This window comes from Staurois parvus, unplaced genomic scaffold (genome assembly GCF_062004578.1).
Source record: "Staurois parvus isolate SC_StPar_1 unplaced genomic scaffold, SC_StPar_1.0 ptg000188l, whole genome shotgun sequence".
NCBI lineage: Eukaryota > Metazoa > Chordata > Amphibia > Anura > Ranidae > Staurois > Staurois parvus.
In genome coordinates, this window is record NW_028317984.1 from 829,753 (window position 1) to 847,191 (window position 17,439).

At 39.5% G+C, this 17,439-nt stretch overlaps 1 protein-coding gene across 1 annotated transcript; it reads left to right on the forward strand.

The window, feature by feature from the left end:
* Positions 1–9,976: 9,976 nt before the first annotated feature.
* On the forward strand, positions 9,977–17,039 carry CLPS (colipase). Its single transcript, XM_089677587.1, has 3 exons — positions 9,977–10,076; positions 15,108–15,230; positions 16,806–17,039. Exons 1-3 carry the CDS (start codon positions 9,987–9,989, stop codon positions 16,929–16,931), a joined length of 339 nt encoding a protein of 112 aa, XP_089533713.1. The 5' UTR covers positions 9,977–9,986; the 3' UTR covers positions 16,932–17,039.
* Positions 17,040–17,439: the final 400 nt, after the last annotated feature.

Genomic DNA, 17,439 nt, shown 5'->3' on the forward strand with positions numbered 1-17,439 from the left:
GGGTGGAACCCCACTGGCGTGGGGGTAATTTGACCAGATCAATTTCAAAAAATGAAACGAAATGGATTCTGTCATTAAAGACATTGCCCCCTATAGGGATCAATGTTGAAATTGATTTAAATTGTTCTTTATCTGATTGGTAGTTTTTTATAGTCACCCATTTATAGGGATGGATGGATGGGTCCATTATCCTTTTAGGGGAATAAATAACACTATGGGGTATATTTAATTTTGTTTATTGAGTTGTTTTTATATTTAAATGTAATATGTTTTTATTTTTATATTTACACGTATTATGTTTTTGTGTTTGTATGTGTTGTGTTTTTATACGGATAAATATTATTATTGAATTTTTATTAATTATTATGAAGGATACATTCATCATCTCTGGTGCCACTCGTGGTGTGTGAACAATATGTTTGCATAGGTTCTATGTCATAGAGATTTGTATTGGTTTTATTTTGTTAATTATACATTATTGATTTTAATTTTATTTTATTGTTTATTATGAAAGGGGACCCGATAGGTAAACATACTGGCAGATTATTAAAGACTATTTGACATTGTGGGAAGGTTGGATATTTCCCTATTTATCCCTGAATAACCATAAGTAATTCTGATTGGTTAATTTTTATGTGGGAGGCACGCCAGTGTAGTATATAAGTGATGAGCAACTGGAGGTCTAGGTCTTTGATAACGCCCAGGAGGAGGGGTGAAACGCGTCAGTAGACGTACTTCCGGTTTCCTATGTTGAGCGTGTGACATCATATCCGGTGCTGCCAGCTAGGTTTACTTTCTGGAATCCATTTTACTCTAGGAAGTCTGTTTTGGAGGATTTTGTCAATTAGCGACTTATTTTAACTTATAATGTGAGTAGATTGAGCACTATTTTATTCAATTAAAAGTCTTTGCAGTGTTGCACTATTGGTTCTCCTTTGTCTTCCTATATAACACATCATTATGAGGGGAAATCCCTTTTGAAGTTGGATGTAAGGAAGCTCTTGTATATGGATGAGGCTATGGAGAGGAAATTTTCCCTAGGAATTGGAGGATAATATTGTATCCATAAAGTGCAATTTATTCCTATCTCTGGTGAGTGCAGAATACATCACTATTCACAGGAAGGTGTGGAATTGTGGAGTCTTTTCTCTATTACACTTATCCTAAAATAATTTTGGAGCACTATTTGCATGTTTAACCACCTCCCGTCCGGCCATTGTATATAAACGGCCGGACGGTGGCAGTGCAGGGTCGGGTGGCCATTTATATACAACGGCCGGACAGGAAGTGGTTAAACATGCACAGTGGAACACCGAGCATCGGACGGGACCTCTCTGCAAGGTCCCGATCATGTGATCACTGATTGGCCAATCAGTGATCACATGCAGAGTAGTAAGCAAGATGTCACTTCTGACATCATTGCTTACTACGTGTGAAATCTGTGAATGATCAGAGGTCACATGGTACAAGGCTATTCACAACAGTGACCAATCACAGCTCACACAGTAGTTTTCAATGGCTGCAAGAATGCAGCCAGAGAGGAGAAGTGATTGCTTTTACAGCCTTTATGGGTGTAAAAGCAATCAGTGTAAAAAAAAAAAAAAAAAATCATCTTCAATCACCCCCCACAAGTAGTACAGTGTCACCATGGTGACACTGTACTGCTAGGGTGACAGTATGTAAAAAAAAAAACCCATAAATATTAAAAAAATGTAAAAAAGTTTTTAAAAATTAAAATTTTTGGTTATAAACCAATTTGGGTTATTTTTTTTTCTACTAAAAAGATAACAGAATAAATTTTGGCCAAGATTTATGATGAAATATTATTTATTTGCAAAATTTTATAAGAAAAACACTTTTTATCAAAATTTTTGGACATTTTCATTTACATAGCAAAAAAAATAAAAATCACAGTGGTGAATAAATACCACCAAAATATAGCTTTATCTGTCTCCAAAAAATTCATATGGGTATAGTGTTGCATAACTACACAATTGTCATTCAAAGTGTGATAGCACTGAAATCTGAAAATTGGCCTGGACAGAAAGGGGGTAAAAGTGTATGGACTGGAAGTGGTTAAAGAGGACTTTCTTTGTTTTTGGTTTCATCGCTTTTTGTATTTGGACACAAATTTTATATTTTTTTAATTTTGGTGGTTTTGGACATTTATTTTATAACCACAGAATTTATTATGATTTGTGTATAATTATTTTTGATTCATTTCATGTTTTGCGCTGTTTCATTGTTTCACTGATTTTTTTATTTTTATCAATCTTTTTGATTCTTATCAAGGCACAGCAGCATTCACATTCAAAATTTTCACATATTTCTTGTGGCACAGGTTGTTTTTGTTTTAGTTATAATATAATAAATGTTTACTTTTGGGTTTAATAACGCTTTAAGAACACTATTAAGAATAAACTACAGTATTTAAAGGATAAGTTCACCTTTGGGAACATGTTACATGTTCCACCGCCCACACGGCCATGTCATTAATTCACAGAGTTCTGTGAATGAACGAAGTCCCATCGGCTTGTAGTTCGCAATAAACTACCATGGCACTGTGGAGCGTCATGGTAATTGGTTGATTCTTCCTGTCAGTATAGCTGCTCGTACATCCCATAGGGGAAGCAGATATACTGACAAGTCTGCAGGAGACCTGCATGGCACCAGCAATCTGCTGATTGCTGGTGCACTGCATTACAGGCTCCTGCAACAAAAAATAATAAATGCACATTTTTTACCTGCAAAAAAATATGCATTTATTATTTTTTTGTCAAAATGTGCACTTGTGATTTAATTATTTTGAGCTGTCCCAGAGTTACATAGTTAGTCTGGCTGTAAAAAGACAAAAGTCCATCCAGTTCAACCATAGAAAAAAAAAGAAGTTATAATCCTCTACCCACAGTTGATCCAGAGGAAGGCAAAAAAACCCCAGCAAAGCACGATTAAATTTGCTCCTGCAGGGAAAAAAATTCCTTCCTAATCCAGAGAAGCAATCAGATACTCCCTGGATCAACTTTACCTATAAATGTTAGTATCCAGTTATATTCTGTGTATCTAAGAAACAATCCAGGCCTTTTTTGAAGTGTCCCTTAGTTGTTCCATGTTGTGCCATGTAGTATATTGAAAAGTGGTTATTATTTCCCAGAGATGATCGATAACAATAGAGCAAGACCAGGTATCAAAAATGTCTTCATTCACATTTCCTTATTTCTCTGGGTACTCAATTTATCCATCATACACAATCTAAACATACAGTAGCTGCCCTAAAATCCTCTAATGTAAGGTAAGTAGGCTGAATCAATTGAGTTAATATGACTTTTTTTATTACCAAGACAAATAATTTCCCATCTACTAAGTGCTACCTATGACCTCTCATTCACTTTCAAGCATAGTCTGTAGATGGGCACAGCAACCTAGTGTCTCTCGATATACAATTCATAAATTGTATGTTTTGGCAGATGTTCCTCTATTATTGGGTACTGCCACCATAGGTGAATCAAATTAGGTTTGTCAAGAAAATATTTTGGATAAAAAGATAACCACAATGAAGATGGTGATTTATGAACAAAATTAAATGCCTGGTATGCTCTATGAAAAATTTTAAATGTTCTCTAATTTTTACTTATCACTTTACAAGTACATTTCCAATCAAGCTGGATAGAGGACTAGGCTTCCTTGGGCAGTATACTAAAAACCCAGCCCACTTAGCTATAAATGCTGAGCTTAATTAAGACTTTGAACCCTTTCTTCCCTTAAAAAAATGAAAAAGCTACTATAGTCCATGCTTTTCAGATGGCTTATCCAATAAGCGCATAAAATACAGATAGAACTTTAACAAAAATTAATCTCCCAGAACAGAATTAAGGAAACTGTCAAGTTTTCTATATAGTAAAAATGTACCTCTGAAATACCAAACTCCTGACGAAGTATTGGAAATTTTAACATCAAGGAGTTCCTCTGGGGAGGTGCAGGAAGATCGTACAGCGGACGTGGCCCAGGGGAATCCCAGTGATCCCCTTTGCCAGCAGGTTGAACTCCATAAAGAACTCAAAGGGGAACATTGAGGATTCATGTCCACAGTGCCTGCAGAGAAGCCAGTGTTCTGTTGTGATGCAGACAGATTGTCATCCTTGGTACCTTGCACTGCAGGTGGGGTGCTCATCTGTTTCACAGGGATCGGGCCCCCCCCCGGTCCAGAAGTGTTAGAAGTGCCAGCACAGTCACAGAGGAAGCCTGCAAGTGGGCCAGGGAGCACCCTAATGGGTGGTGGGAGCTGAAAAGTTGAACCCTTGCTATGCAGAGTCCTCCCATATAAAAGTGAAGGATGCATGGCTGAGCCTGGAGCCTGAGTCAGTGTTAGGGCCATCTTGATAACTTCTTAGTCCACCTGTCCTGTCTTTATCTTTTCTTAGCACACCTGTTCCTGAGTCTTTATTCCAATTCTGGAAGTAGAGTCCAAAAATCAATTAGACTGCCATATGAGAACTGGGGGTTCCTGTGTCTCTGCGGTCTTTGAATGGAGGTTTATCAGAATGGGAGCACCCGAAGGTTGTGGTGGCCCAGCCTAATAAGAGGCAGTAGCATCTGGAGACTGGGGAATGGCGACAGTACTCCAATCAATACTGAACAGACTACTGCTGTGAGTAGTTGTGCTAGGTCCTGCTCTGTTAATGTTTATTAGTGTAGCACTGCCCCCTTGAGGGCCACTGAGTTGTTTTCAGGGTCCCCATCTCCCTGAGCCTGTTTTGGAAGCCCAACCCCTGCTGACACCACCTTAAACCTTTGGCCGGAAGAACCGCCTGACCTTTTACCTAAAATAGTCAAACACACAGGTTAAAGTGAACTGACACTTTAATTATTTTTCCTTTGAGTTCACATGGTTACACAGTAAAATTAAGCACATTAGGATGACAAGAGGGTTGCAACATAGCACACTTTTCTTTTGTATGACCTGCAATTCAGAATTTATACAGTAACCTCAGCCCTGAGATGTTTTCTCCCAAGTGAGTAGAATGGGAAACAATCAAATTGACAGACTAGCTCACTTTGGGTACCCGTGGCTGGGTTCACTTCTGAAAGAGCTCTGTAAAAGGATGGATCTATGTCCTTTTAAATGGCAATGTTCAATCTGTTGCAAGCTTGATGGGGCCCTGGTTGGTACATAAATCTCTCTAGATGCAAGGGTAGGAGTTCCCAAAAGAAGGGGAACATAAAGAACAGTGCTTCCTTAAGTGATGCTGAATTAGGATGGTGTCCCTTTAACACTCATGGAGCAAAACCATAGCATTAGGCTGAGATTGAGATAAAGGTGATGGGGGGGGGGGGGGGAGAACACACTTCTGTAGTAGAACATGAAGGTTCCCTGGTGAGTGGTGCAAACTGAGTCTGAGGCACCAAGGCCGCTTGACCCACAGGGTGCAGATATTGCAGTGGGCTCTTGTGATTTAGTATGCTGAGAGTATGGAATGATCAGTAGGCCGCAAGGCAAGATGGGACAAATAATCTAGGCTGTAATACTTGTAACTTGTAGAATGAGCAATACTAAGCTGAGGAAAAAGAGTAACTGAGTTTAGCAATGTCTTTTGTAACTTAGGGTTTGAAGCTCTCTCACCCTATCCTTGGCTATGGTCAAGTAGCGGATAGTCTCTTTGCAGATGGGGGCCCCCTGTGTTCTCCAGATTCCTCCGTCACCGAGGTTGCCAGTCTACCTTGCCAGCTGTCAGCGGCCTCCAGCTCTTCCTTCCTCCTTCACTCTCTCTACGATTCTGGCCCAACCCGGACCTTCTGCACAACTTTCCTCTCCAGGTTTCACTGTCCACCTCCTGGTATTTATCTTCCCCTGCCAATCAGTCAGCTCCTCTGGGAAATGTAGTTTGTCATCTCCACAATAAACAGTCCTGCCAACAGCCTACAAGTCCCACAAAGCTTTTCTTTGGCAGAGTCTGTCTAACTGGGCTGCAGAACACTGCCATTTTGTTTCCATTTAGCATCCTGCTTCCAATATTTTTGCAGTGTGTTACATTAGTATAAGGACTACTGCTATTTCTATTCTATTTGATTAATATTGTCTGTTTAGTAACATATTTTTGATTAACACATGAAAATGTCTCTTTAATTATGTTTGGCTGAACATATTTTTGCATACTGGGTTTGACACTATAAGAGTTAGCACTCACTGTCTACTTTTTCTCAGTAATTTAGCGATAGGTTTTGTTTTTTTACTGTGCAAAAGGAATTACTGCAATATTTTTTACCTAAGTTTCATAACTACTGTTTATATTGTGTGCCAGAATTTGCAACAAGATTTCGTATAGCACCAGGTACAAGGACTTTCATGCTGAAATCCATTTTCCAGAACAGAGCAAGAGTGGTGCCAGGTATATAAACTATTATACTTCCAGTTATGTTTATAGTTTGTTATGTTTGCACTTTACTACTGTAACAAACATTAGCCTTAGCCACCAATATTAACAAAGCAAGAAAATCCCCAAGAGCTGCAAGGCAGCAGAGGGTAGACAGCCAAAAAGAATATGGAACCCAAACATACAGTTCCTCTGCAGCCCCAGTTTTTAGAAAAGATTAGTTGGTTTTAAAATGAATGTTTCTGGCCATTCTGGTGCCCTGTCACTGCTCCCACACATGCTCACATGCAACTGGGAGGGCAGATGCCATTTTGGAAAAAGGAAACTGGCTGCCTTTGCCCACAAACCACAGGAGACAGAGAGAAATAAAACCACAGAGCACTGGAAGTGAACAAACACCTTCTATCAGACAGACACACCAAGGACCATGCTGCAATATGTACACAAGTTTATTTAAAGACATTTCTTGGAAAAAAGAATGCCCCACAGAGACTTCCCTCATAAAGCTCAGTTATAGACTGTACAGAGAGAACATAGTGAGAACAGAAAAAGACTGATGTGCGGTCCCATGGCCTCTAAACTTATAGATAGCTTGTCCTTTGGGGTTAAGTGGGTGAAGTTTCACACCATCGAATGCTGCCATGATGTGCCAGGAAAATGGCTTAACTTTAGAGCAAATGACAAAAGTCCACTTGTCTCCTGCACAATAACTCAGCATGATACTCAAGGCTTTTACCTGCAGTAGAGAGATAACACCCAGAACGTCTCAGCATGTTTTGGAGGCTCCCAGCAGAGCTCAGCAGTTAAGCAGTTGTTCAGATACTTGTTCTCTCTCCACTCTCACTACTCCACACACCTGCTCTCTTGAGCTTCCAGTCTTTAATGGCCTCTCCTTGCAGGTAACTTAACTCCCTGTTACTCCTTAAATGCACCACAACCCAAATATGGGTTAATAATCTGGAGCTTCTATTCTTTTAATGGCCTTTCCTTGCAGGTAAGTTAACTCCCTGTTACCCCTTAAATGGACCACAATCCAAATATGGTTGAAGCACATCATCCTTGGTGTCCTGTACATTACATATACTTAAGATTTTAATTCTTTTTTTATCTAGAAGCTAGAATCACTGTAGTGATCTACTCTAATGTCTGGAGCCTGTGTCAAGTGGCTGCCCTACTGCATTGAAAACAAACTTGGTTGCCTACTCAGCACAGGCATCGTTCAGAAAACGCTTTGCAATTTTCAAATGAATGCAAAATATTTTCTGATTGGATGAGGTGGAGAGCATGACATCACCTCTCTGCCTTTTCCAATTAGAGAACTCTTTGGATTCATTCAGAAAAGGCAAAGTGATCTCTGAATGGCACCATTACCAAGTGAGTTACTTCCTGTGCTCACAATGCAGCAAGACAGCTGCTCAGTATAGGACCTCTAAGCTAATGTAGAACACTACAGTAGCAGTGTCTACTACAGTGATTTCTAGCTTCCAGAGCGATACCACAGGTATGGTACTGTATATGCATAGTTACATTAGTCCAAGCTGAACCAATGTAACTATGTAAAAATATCCATACCTGGAATTCTTTAAAACATAAGAATGTATTTTAGAATCCACACATACAGAAATCCAGAAAAATTGAAGTTTGATATCCATGCACTAGGGTCCACACTGATGTACTACAGTATACACAGCATATACTTTACACACATATATTGTCACGGTGCAAGGCCCTGTGTAAATGGTTGTAAAAAATACACAGAACTCCAGAGTTTTTATATGGAGCGGAAAAAAATGTTTTTACAGCTATCTCTGGATGTTGGTATATCCTGCATTGGCTCTGTAATTTGGAGATTTCAGGGCTATGGGAGGAAAGAATCTCCAGCCCAGTGTCCAGGTCTTTTTGATGACTGTCAGGGTGTGTGTCCAGGTGAATATATCCCTTACAGTGAAGGTTTGGGTATAGCTCAGAGCTCCAGCCAGGAGGAAGGTGTGCTCCCATTTCAAGACAGGTGTGTGTTCCTGTCTCAAGACCGAGGTACTCTATTGAAAAGACAGTACTGCATGCTGAAGAGATTTCATATCCATCATGCTGAGAGAGTTTGGTCTCCTGATAGAGTATTGGAGACCAAGATAGACTAGAAACTGAAATAGAGTCCAGGGGACTGAGGGAATCTGGAGGTGTGACAGAGCCCGGGGTGTCAGGAGAACCTTTATTTAGAGGCTGGGAGTGGGCCAATGCACCTGGATGCTGTGACTACTAGCAGAGAGAGCCAGGAGTGCAACTGAAACGGCTGAGGGACCAGTGACAAGACAGTGGTGCTGCTGAAAAAAGAGCTGGGGGCTTGATATTTACTGTTACCTGTTTTGCTGTGTGAAACTAACATTTTTTTTTTCATTTACATACACTTCTATCCTTATTATTTTATTGTCAAATTATAATAAAGAATGTATTTATGTGGAACCTTTTCTTACTTATTTTCTTTTTTTTAATTCTTTTTATCTTTTCATTTTTCACTACATCTGACAATTATTTTTCTTTAGTATAATTTTTTATATTTCTTTTTATAATTATACTTTTTCCCTTTGTATTAACTTTTTTATCTTAGTATAAATTCTTTTCCTTTTTTCTTCCTAATTTTTCTCTCTCTTTTTCAATCCGCAATAAGTTTTCTTAATTTTTTACAAGCACACATACAGACCTGTTTCGTTTTCATGGCCAATGATGCAAATAAATTCTCTGGCTCCCAACGACCTCTCTGCCTTAGTGATCAAGCCCTGGTGGGCAGGGAAAAACACATCAGAGGACGTGGCCGGAGTGGCGGCTGAGGCCATCCCATACATCTGACTCCTGGGGTCAGTTGAGGGGAGTCCATTTCGCTATTGAATTTGCTGATGCTGGAATCGCTTCTTGACACCTGCTCCTTCCCTTCATCTGCTGGTGGGGCGATTCTTTCTTCCTATTCCCAGCTTGGAGTGGTATTTTTGTTGTAAGTGCTTTGAAGTGTCACTCATTCTAAATGGTAACCCAGTGCATGAAGGCAATGAACCTGCAGCACATGGCAGCACACTGCAATGCACTACTATGCTGACAGCTGCGAGGTGCAAATGGGGTACACAAAAAACCATTGCTTTCTGTGTGCCCTGAGAGCTATGTTTTTCTTATGCAGAAAAATGCAGCTCTCTTTACTAGTGTGAACTGGCCCTTACAAAAGAAATAATTCACTTTGAAATATAAATGTTCATTATGAGCTTACTAAATCAGATGAAGCTATATTTACTTCAACCAATCGTGTGCTAGCAAAAATCATTTTAATGTTTTTAATTTTCCATATAAATGATTGGGTAGTCAGTGCGTATCTCATATTTTCATACTCACTACCATTTGCTTTGCAAATTGAGCATTTTTTTTAGTAAGTGACAAGCCTATAAGCTATATTTTTCAACTGAATAAATACATTTTGCACTGGATAACCTGAAATTATTTATCCTTCAAATCACACCTGCAGTATTCACACACAGTTGTTTACTTCTAGTGTGATTGGCTGACAGGTAATTACATGTGCTCTCTGAGTTATATATGTGACCAATTTTACTGCCTTTGGATTTTTTCTTCGTGATAATGGCACATATTAGGGTTAAGATCATGTTGCTGTTTTTCACTTTGCTGCTTGCTGTCGGAATAGCACAGTCTGGACTCATTATTAATCTGGTAAGGTACAAAATTGAAAAGAAAATGTATAGGTGCTTTAATGAGATTCTTCAATAGGAAATATTACTTCCATTCATAGAATGCAAATTTTAAATATATACTGTATATGAAGAAATTATTTTTGCGCTTGGTGTGTATTCGGATGCAGCACACTGAATGTTTGAATACCAAAAAACATACCAAAGTTCATACCAACAGATTTTAAATGTACCTTCAACTATTTTTCTTGCAGAGTTAGTGATTGGCTGTTGGGTCTGCTATACATATTGCATCTGCTATACATTTCTGTGGCGTTTTATAGCAAGGTTCTGAGTATTTATCTAGTCGATGGGGTTAATTTACCAAAGGCACATAGGCTGTTCACTTTGGGAACTATCTGCACAACTTCGTGAGTGTGGCAAAAGAACACCCAATCCCATTTAAGAAAAATAAAAAATTTTTGCTTGCACATAATAGGATGATGGACATGGATCTTCATCTTATTCATTGGGTAAATTTCCCTTGCTAAGTGAAACTTCCCTCACAAAGAGAACAGTCTATTCAAATTAACCCCGGAGTATCAATGCATGGCTGTCTGCTAAGATCTTACCTTGAATCCAATTCAATGGAAAATTACTAGTTGCTAGTTGGAAAGACATAGCCCTCTGCTCTCCTTTCATTGTTGAAGAAGCCCACTGAAGAGTTAGTCCATTGAAACTTTTAATTTTAGTCATAGCTGGAGTTTGTTAGGTTGAAAAATTTGCTGACGTCTAGTAGCTCTTGGGAAGTCCAGCGGTAAGACTTCTATCACCATGTAAAATCTAACAGGAAGTGTGGAACCACATGGTAATTGCCTTAAAAAGTATGCTTCTTTGGAAGTGCAGAGCTCTCACTGTAGAATCGCAGAGAAATATATTAAAAAAAGTAATTTAATTATTTGCCATCCACAAAGAGCTTAAATATCAACATTCCTTATTGTATTTGTTTGCAATTGAGAGAACCTAAATTATTAGGTTCTCCAAAAATCTTTTCCAGTTCCAACATGCAATCCAATTGCCAGTGTGTGTTGCAAGTGCTTTATTTATGTAATAATTCCATAGCAAAAAAAAAAATAGGAAAAAAAAAAGATAGAATTTTGTCTATCAAAGTGGCTTCAACATGTTAAATTAATTTTTAGTAATTATTTGTGGTATTTACACTCTGATCCCCAATTATAAAATTTGTTTGTATCTGTTTGCATTTTCAAAAATTTGGGGGCAGTCATAGGAAAACTAGAAAACCTGAATTATGGTAAGAAGGACAATAGCATTTGGATATTTTGAATAACCCCCTCTTCCTTTATGAAATCAGGCATCTGATACCCACACAGGGAAAAAATAGACCCCTTTATCTGGTTTTTATTGTTGTTCCTGTTGCCAAAGACAAAACAGGAAATAAGCTAAAATTTCTACCTTTATCAGCTCTCACTGAAATTAGTGTTTGAATTGAAATCTTTATCCTCTACTGCTGTCAAATTTTGGAATCTTTCTAACTTTGTCTCTGTGGCAATTTTCACCAGGACAAATAATGAGAGTCGGTCTCCCAAATGCATTGTAATTCCAACCCTTCCCACTCTACCCAAAAGTAGAAAAGAAAAATGTTTTGGATGGACTTCTACTTTTAACCTCAGCTTTCAAACCTGTATACCCCTTACAGACTATAGCAAGTTTATATGTAAGCTATGGGCCTATTGATTCCCACAATGTTTACATAATAAAATAATACATATATTGTTTCTTTCCAATACAATCAATGCTTTCTCTTGACAATATTGTCTTCAAATCTATTTTAGTTTTGTCTATCTATAGACAAAAGATGTAACGTAAAAAAAAAAATTGTTTTTTTTTCTATCTTAACTACTGTTAGCTTAAAAAATTGTTTGTCAATAAAAAGGGCACATTTTTAGTCTTTAATGTACCCTTGTGTATATTGACACAAATATTTTTTTTACAAAATATAAGACAATTATTTAAATAAAATAAAGCCTTTTCTTTTTTTTTTTTTGCAAATTTGCATTTTTAAAAGTGTGTCACTGAAAAAACTAAAGTGATTGTAAACCTTGATTCTTTTTTTAAAATAATAAGCATGTTGTACTTACCTGTTCTGTGCAACCTGTGGTTTTGCACAGAGCAGCCTGAATCCTCCTTGTCTGGGGTCCCAACACTCCAGGCCCCTCCTCTTTGGTAAAGAGGTTTCCTGAGCCACCCTGTAAGCATCTATAGACACAGTGTGGAAGGTAAAAAACCTTGAGCCTTTAGAAGCACTTTAAGGAGCAATTGAATATGAAAAAGGTTAAATATTAATAGTAAAAATTATAATATATATCTACTGATCAACTTTTGTACAACTGACCTGTTGGATTTTCCCTACTCAATCAGAATTGCAGGTTATAGTTTATAATGCTGCTTAGTGTACTTTGACAGTGGGAAAGTCTCCCCACTGTCAGAATACAACAACTCAGTGAGGAGGATTTCTCCATCCACATCGAGTGTATGGTTGGGGAAACCCGCTGGTTGAATGAAAAAATAAACTGATTAAGGGTTACTAAGAGGTTAAATAGGAACACAGTTTGTTTCTTTATTTGCCTTTACTTGCAAGGTTGCTTAAAGCTGAGTTCCAGTTGAAGAAAGAAAAATATAAAAGTCAGCAGCTACAAAAACTGTAGCTGCTAACTTTTAAAATACAGCCATTTACCTGTCCCTCAGTCCAGCAGTGTCCTCACCACGGCTGGTTTCACTGGCCGTCTTCTCTCCCCAGTACCGGCATCTTCAGCGTGGGCACTCGGCTGTGACAGCTTGTGGCTTCACAGCCCGGTGCCCACTGTGCATGTGCGAGTAGTGCTGCACTTTGTGAATGGTCCCGTAGTCTTTTGGGACCTGTCTCATATCCCAGGAGACTATGGGAAGGGATGGGGGAGGACAACTTCCGCTTCCAATCGCTTTGGGCGATTGCAGCAGACATGGGAGTGGGTTTCTGTCAACTTTGGGTACTCACCCCCCCCCCGCTCCCCAAAGGTGCCAATCCTTAACCACTTGCCTACCAGGCACTTATACCACCTTCCTTACCAGGCCAATTTTCAGCTTTCAGCGCTGCCGCACTTTGATTGACAATTGCGCGGTCATGCAACATTGTACCCATATGAAATTTTGATCATTTTTTTCTCACAAATAGAGCTTTCTTTTGGTGGTATTTAATCGCCACTGGGCGCTTTACTTTTTGCGCTATAAATTAAAAAAAGTGAAAAAAATTTGAAAAAAAAAAGTTTGTTTCTTTTATAAAATTTTTCAAACAGGTATTTTTTCTCCTTCACTGATTTGCGTTGATGAGGCGGCACTGATGGGCACTAATAGGCGGCACTGATGGGCACTGATAGGCAGCACTAAAGGGCACTGATAGGCAGCACTAATGAGGTGGCACGGATAGGCGGCACTGATAGACAGCACTAATTAGGGGTCACGGATAGGCGGCACTGATATGCAGCACTGATAGGTGGCACTGATAGGTGACACTGATGATGGGTACTGATAGACGGCACTGACTGGCATCACTTCTGGGCACTGACTGGCGGCACTGACTGGCACAACCCCTGGGCACTGACTGGTGGCACTGACTGGCAGCACTGCTGGGCTGCACTGGTGGGTGGCACTGGTGGGTGGGCACAGGTGGGTGGCACTGGTGGGCACAGGTGGGTGGCACTGGTGGGCACAGGTGGGTGGGCACAGGTGGGTGGCACTGCTGGGCACAGGTAGGTGGCACTTCTGGGCACAGGTAGGTGGCACTGCAGAGTGGCACAGGTGGGTGCACTGCTGGGCACAGGTGGGGGCACTGCTGGGCACAGGTGGGGGCACTGCTGGGAACGGGTGGGCGGGGCTAGTGGGCGCACTGCTGGGCGGAACTTGCGGGTGTCACTGCTGGGCACCGATCATCAGTGCACTGATCATCAGTGCCCTGATGATCGGTGCCGATCCCCGCTCTGACAACTGCCGGTTCTCGGCAGTACTTTCCTCACGATCTGACAGCGTGAGGAAAGTGCAGTCGAGAACCGGCACTTGCATTTCCCTGTGATCAGCGTGTCATTGGACACCGCTGATCACGTGGTAAAAGGCCGGTGGGATCGGCCTTTCACCACATCACGTGATCAGCTGTGTCCGTAGGACACAGCGATCACGGAGATCGCCGGGTGCGCGCCCCCTGGGGCGCGCAGGAGAGCGCGTTCTGGGAGGACGTCATATGACGTCCACTCAGAACTGGCCGGCCGCGGTGAAGCCGTCATTCGGCTATGCGCGGTCGGCAAGAGGTTAATGGGGAGCGGGGACAAAGGCTTAAAGCTCTGCTTTAAACTGACATATGCAAATCACATGTCACCCCTTTGATCTGCTGTTGCTATGAATGAACCAAAGAAGTTACAATGAAGCAATAATAACATGGCTTCATCATAACTCTTCTTGACACTGTAGATGCTGTTCTGTGACTGTCAGTTTGCATAGGAGCAGAAAGATCTTCTCCTGTATGAATTTATCAAGTCCCAACTGTTAAAATGACAGCCAGAAATTCTGTGGGGGAAGAAAAGGGGCTGTGCATACTACACATGCCCAAAATACTAAGGTAACTTTTGAGGGTGTATGTAGTATACCCAATATCCATAAGCCATTCATACTACTTTCTTAAGTCTGATAAATAGGAGATGAAATAATGCATATAGGAAAAGTATCTATGCCAAATATGTATTGTGGGTGGCAATGTACTATTGTACAAGTCTAGTTTTCCTTCTTATAATAATTGAGCAGTAATATACAAGTTTTACAATAGTTTTCTTGTTAGCATTCTAGACATTCATGCACAGATTTGCACCCCTACAGTATATGGTTTCCACGTGCATGCACATCTGTGAGATTCGTGAATAGTGTACATTACACACCACCCTAGAGAACACTCTTGTATTACTAAATGGTTCCTTCAGTTTTGCAGGTTCTTTTGTAAATTAATCTCTGTGAAATCTTATTTTTATTTTAGGACAATGGAGAGCTTTGCTTGCAAAGCCTTCAGTGTAAGAGTAACTGCTGTCATAGGGAGAATGGGTTGACCTTGGCACGGTGTGCTCCATTAGCAGCTGAAACACAGAAGTGTTCCCCATGGGTGAGTATCTGGAATAAGTAGCATGTTCAGTGAAATTCTCTATCGTGGTAATAGATATCCTTTTCTTCAAATGCAGTAAAGCACAATATTACAATACCAATAATACACCATCCAATAATTTCAAGAGAGGCTCAAAATCGAATGCATCACTTGCATCTGTCATATCCCCCCTCCCCTTCACCATGAGAAGTCTTAAAAAGTGTAATTTCTTTCCAAAATCAGTACAGTGTATACTATTACATTTATTCTAGTTTGTCCATTTTCATTGTAATATTCTAGGCCAGGTTAGGGTCAGGAAAAGATGATTTTAGCAAAGGAGTTTTACTTAGAGCACCAGACGTTGTGTGCATACAGGCAACAGTGATGAAAATCAGGCATTGAGCACACCAAAAGAGTATGTTTTAAACCAGGTCTTTTATGCCTCACTATGTATTCTCTATTAAACAATACACCGTTAACAGGAGGTCTGGAAAATATCCCAGCATTTAGAACCAGCCACACAGGTAGCCAGTCACATCAATCCAGTCACAACAGAATATATTACCTGTGTGGCCATACATTCGGGGGTATGATCAAGACAATCATAAAAAATTAAAGTGTTACTAAACCCAGGACCCTGCATTCACTATATCTGGTCTCCCACAGTAAACACATACATGGAAGTGCAATTATTTTACTAAATATAAACTGCTAAATACATTTTCTCATCAGCAGTTAGGGCAGTCTTGTGACTTCAGCTGAGCACTGGTTAAAGTTTGTAGGAGGAGTTTTCTTTCTCCCCTTAAGAGGATGCAAAACCCCTGACCCTCTGCCTAGACAGCGCTGATTGGCCATGTGACGATCAAAGGCACTCTCCCACGAGAAAAAAACCTGTCTAGCAAAACACACTAAACTGAGCATGTGCAGAAGGGCTACGGGTTCAGTCTGTCTTATCAGCATGAACATTTGAACAAGAGGAGGGGCAGAGAGCATTTTTACACAACACGGAGGAATAACCCCTTAGATTCCACAGTCAGTATAACAAGCATGCTTTACTGCATTTACAAACTGATTTTATTGTTGTGGGTTTAGTAACACTTTAAGGTGTTACTTGGATAAATTGAGAAGCATCTTCAACATTGCAAAACAAACTATAAAATCATCTGAATAAATTAGAAAATTTCCATGAAATGTTTTCTTTATATAAATATTGTTTAAAGGGGAAAATGCAACTTTTCACATGGCATCAACATAAATGTGAACATTAGGCAATGACTAAAGACATACAGTAAAACATTTTCAGTGCTGTTAGAGAATTGAGCTTCAGCATTCATAACCAACAGTATTTCATATTTTTTTCCTTTTTATTTAACCCTTAGGGTCTTTTTATATAAACATTATATATACACATGCAAAGCACAATGCAGGTAGTCTCAAAGGGATGTTGGTACAAAATATGTAATGTAATACTACATAAAAAATAATATGTAAAAATACAGAACAGAATCATACACAAATGAAGAATTGGAACCAGGCTACAATTTGTAATGTACAATATTTAATTATTGGTAATTTTAATTTCTTTTTTTTTTTTAGCATCTCTATGGGGTCTACTATCACTGTAATTGTGAAATGGGTCTATCCTGTGATGTGAAACATACTATTGTTGGAGTTATTACCAACTCAGACTTTGGATACTGCAAGGACCCAAATGATTCATGAAAATAAAAACAACCAATATGGGCTACAAGTTTTCATCTGTATGCTTTTAAAATGCTATTAGATTCCCATATACTGATGTTTTCCAAACAATTAAAGAATCTACTCCTACTCCGTAGATTACGCTGCAAATTTGCATGCTAAACCGATACGTACAAAAATATATTTTAGAACATGACTCAATCTACTCACTGATCACAGGCAGTAGTCCAAAATCCAGTATCTCCAAAAGATTTAAAAAAAGAAAAAGGTAAATGACTGCTTTCTATATAAAATATATGCAAATATCTGCCTGTGCATAAAGCCACAATGAGGCAGAACCATACAGTAACTGGAGAATGTAACATATATATGGACAAAGGATATGTCTTCTATTGGTTGAACTGAATGGACTTGTGTCTTTTTTCAGGCAGACTAACTATGTAAAATGACATGTAGGCATAGTGGATCTGTTCATCTCCTTTTTTTTTTAAATAGGAAATGTGCTAATACCCAGTCACTCACGTATTTG

Bases quoted from the DNA above. Each gene is read 5' to 3' on its own strand.
- CLPS (XM_089677587.1), top strand. From the start codon at position 9,987: ATGGCACATATTAGGGTTAAGATCATGTTGCTGTTTTTCACTTTGCTG. The intron at 10,077-15,107 runs GTAAGGTACAAA...TTTTTATTTTAG, and splicing joins CTGGACTCATTATTAATCTG to GACAATGGAGAGCTTTGCTT. The intron at 15,231-16,805 runs GTGAGTATCTGG...TTTTTTTTTTAG, and splicing joins CACAGAAGTGTTCCCCATGG to CATCTCTATGGGGTCTACTA.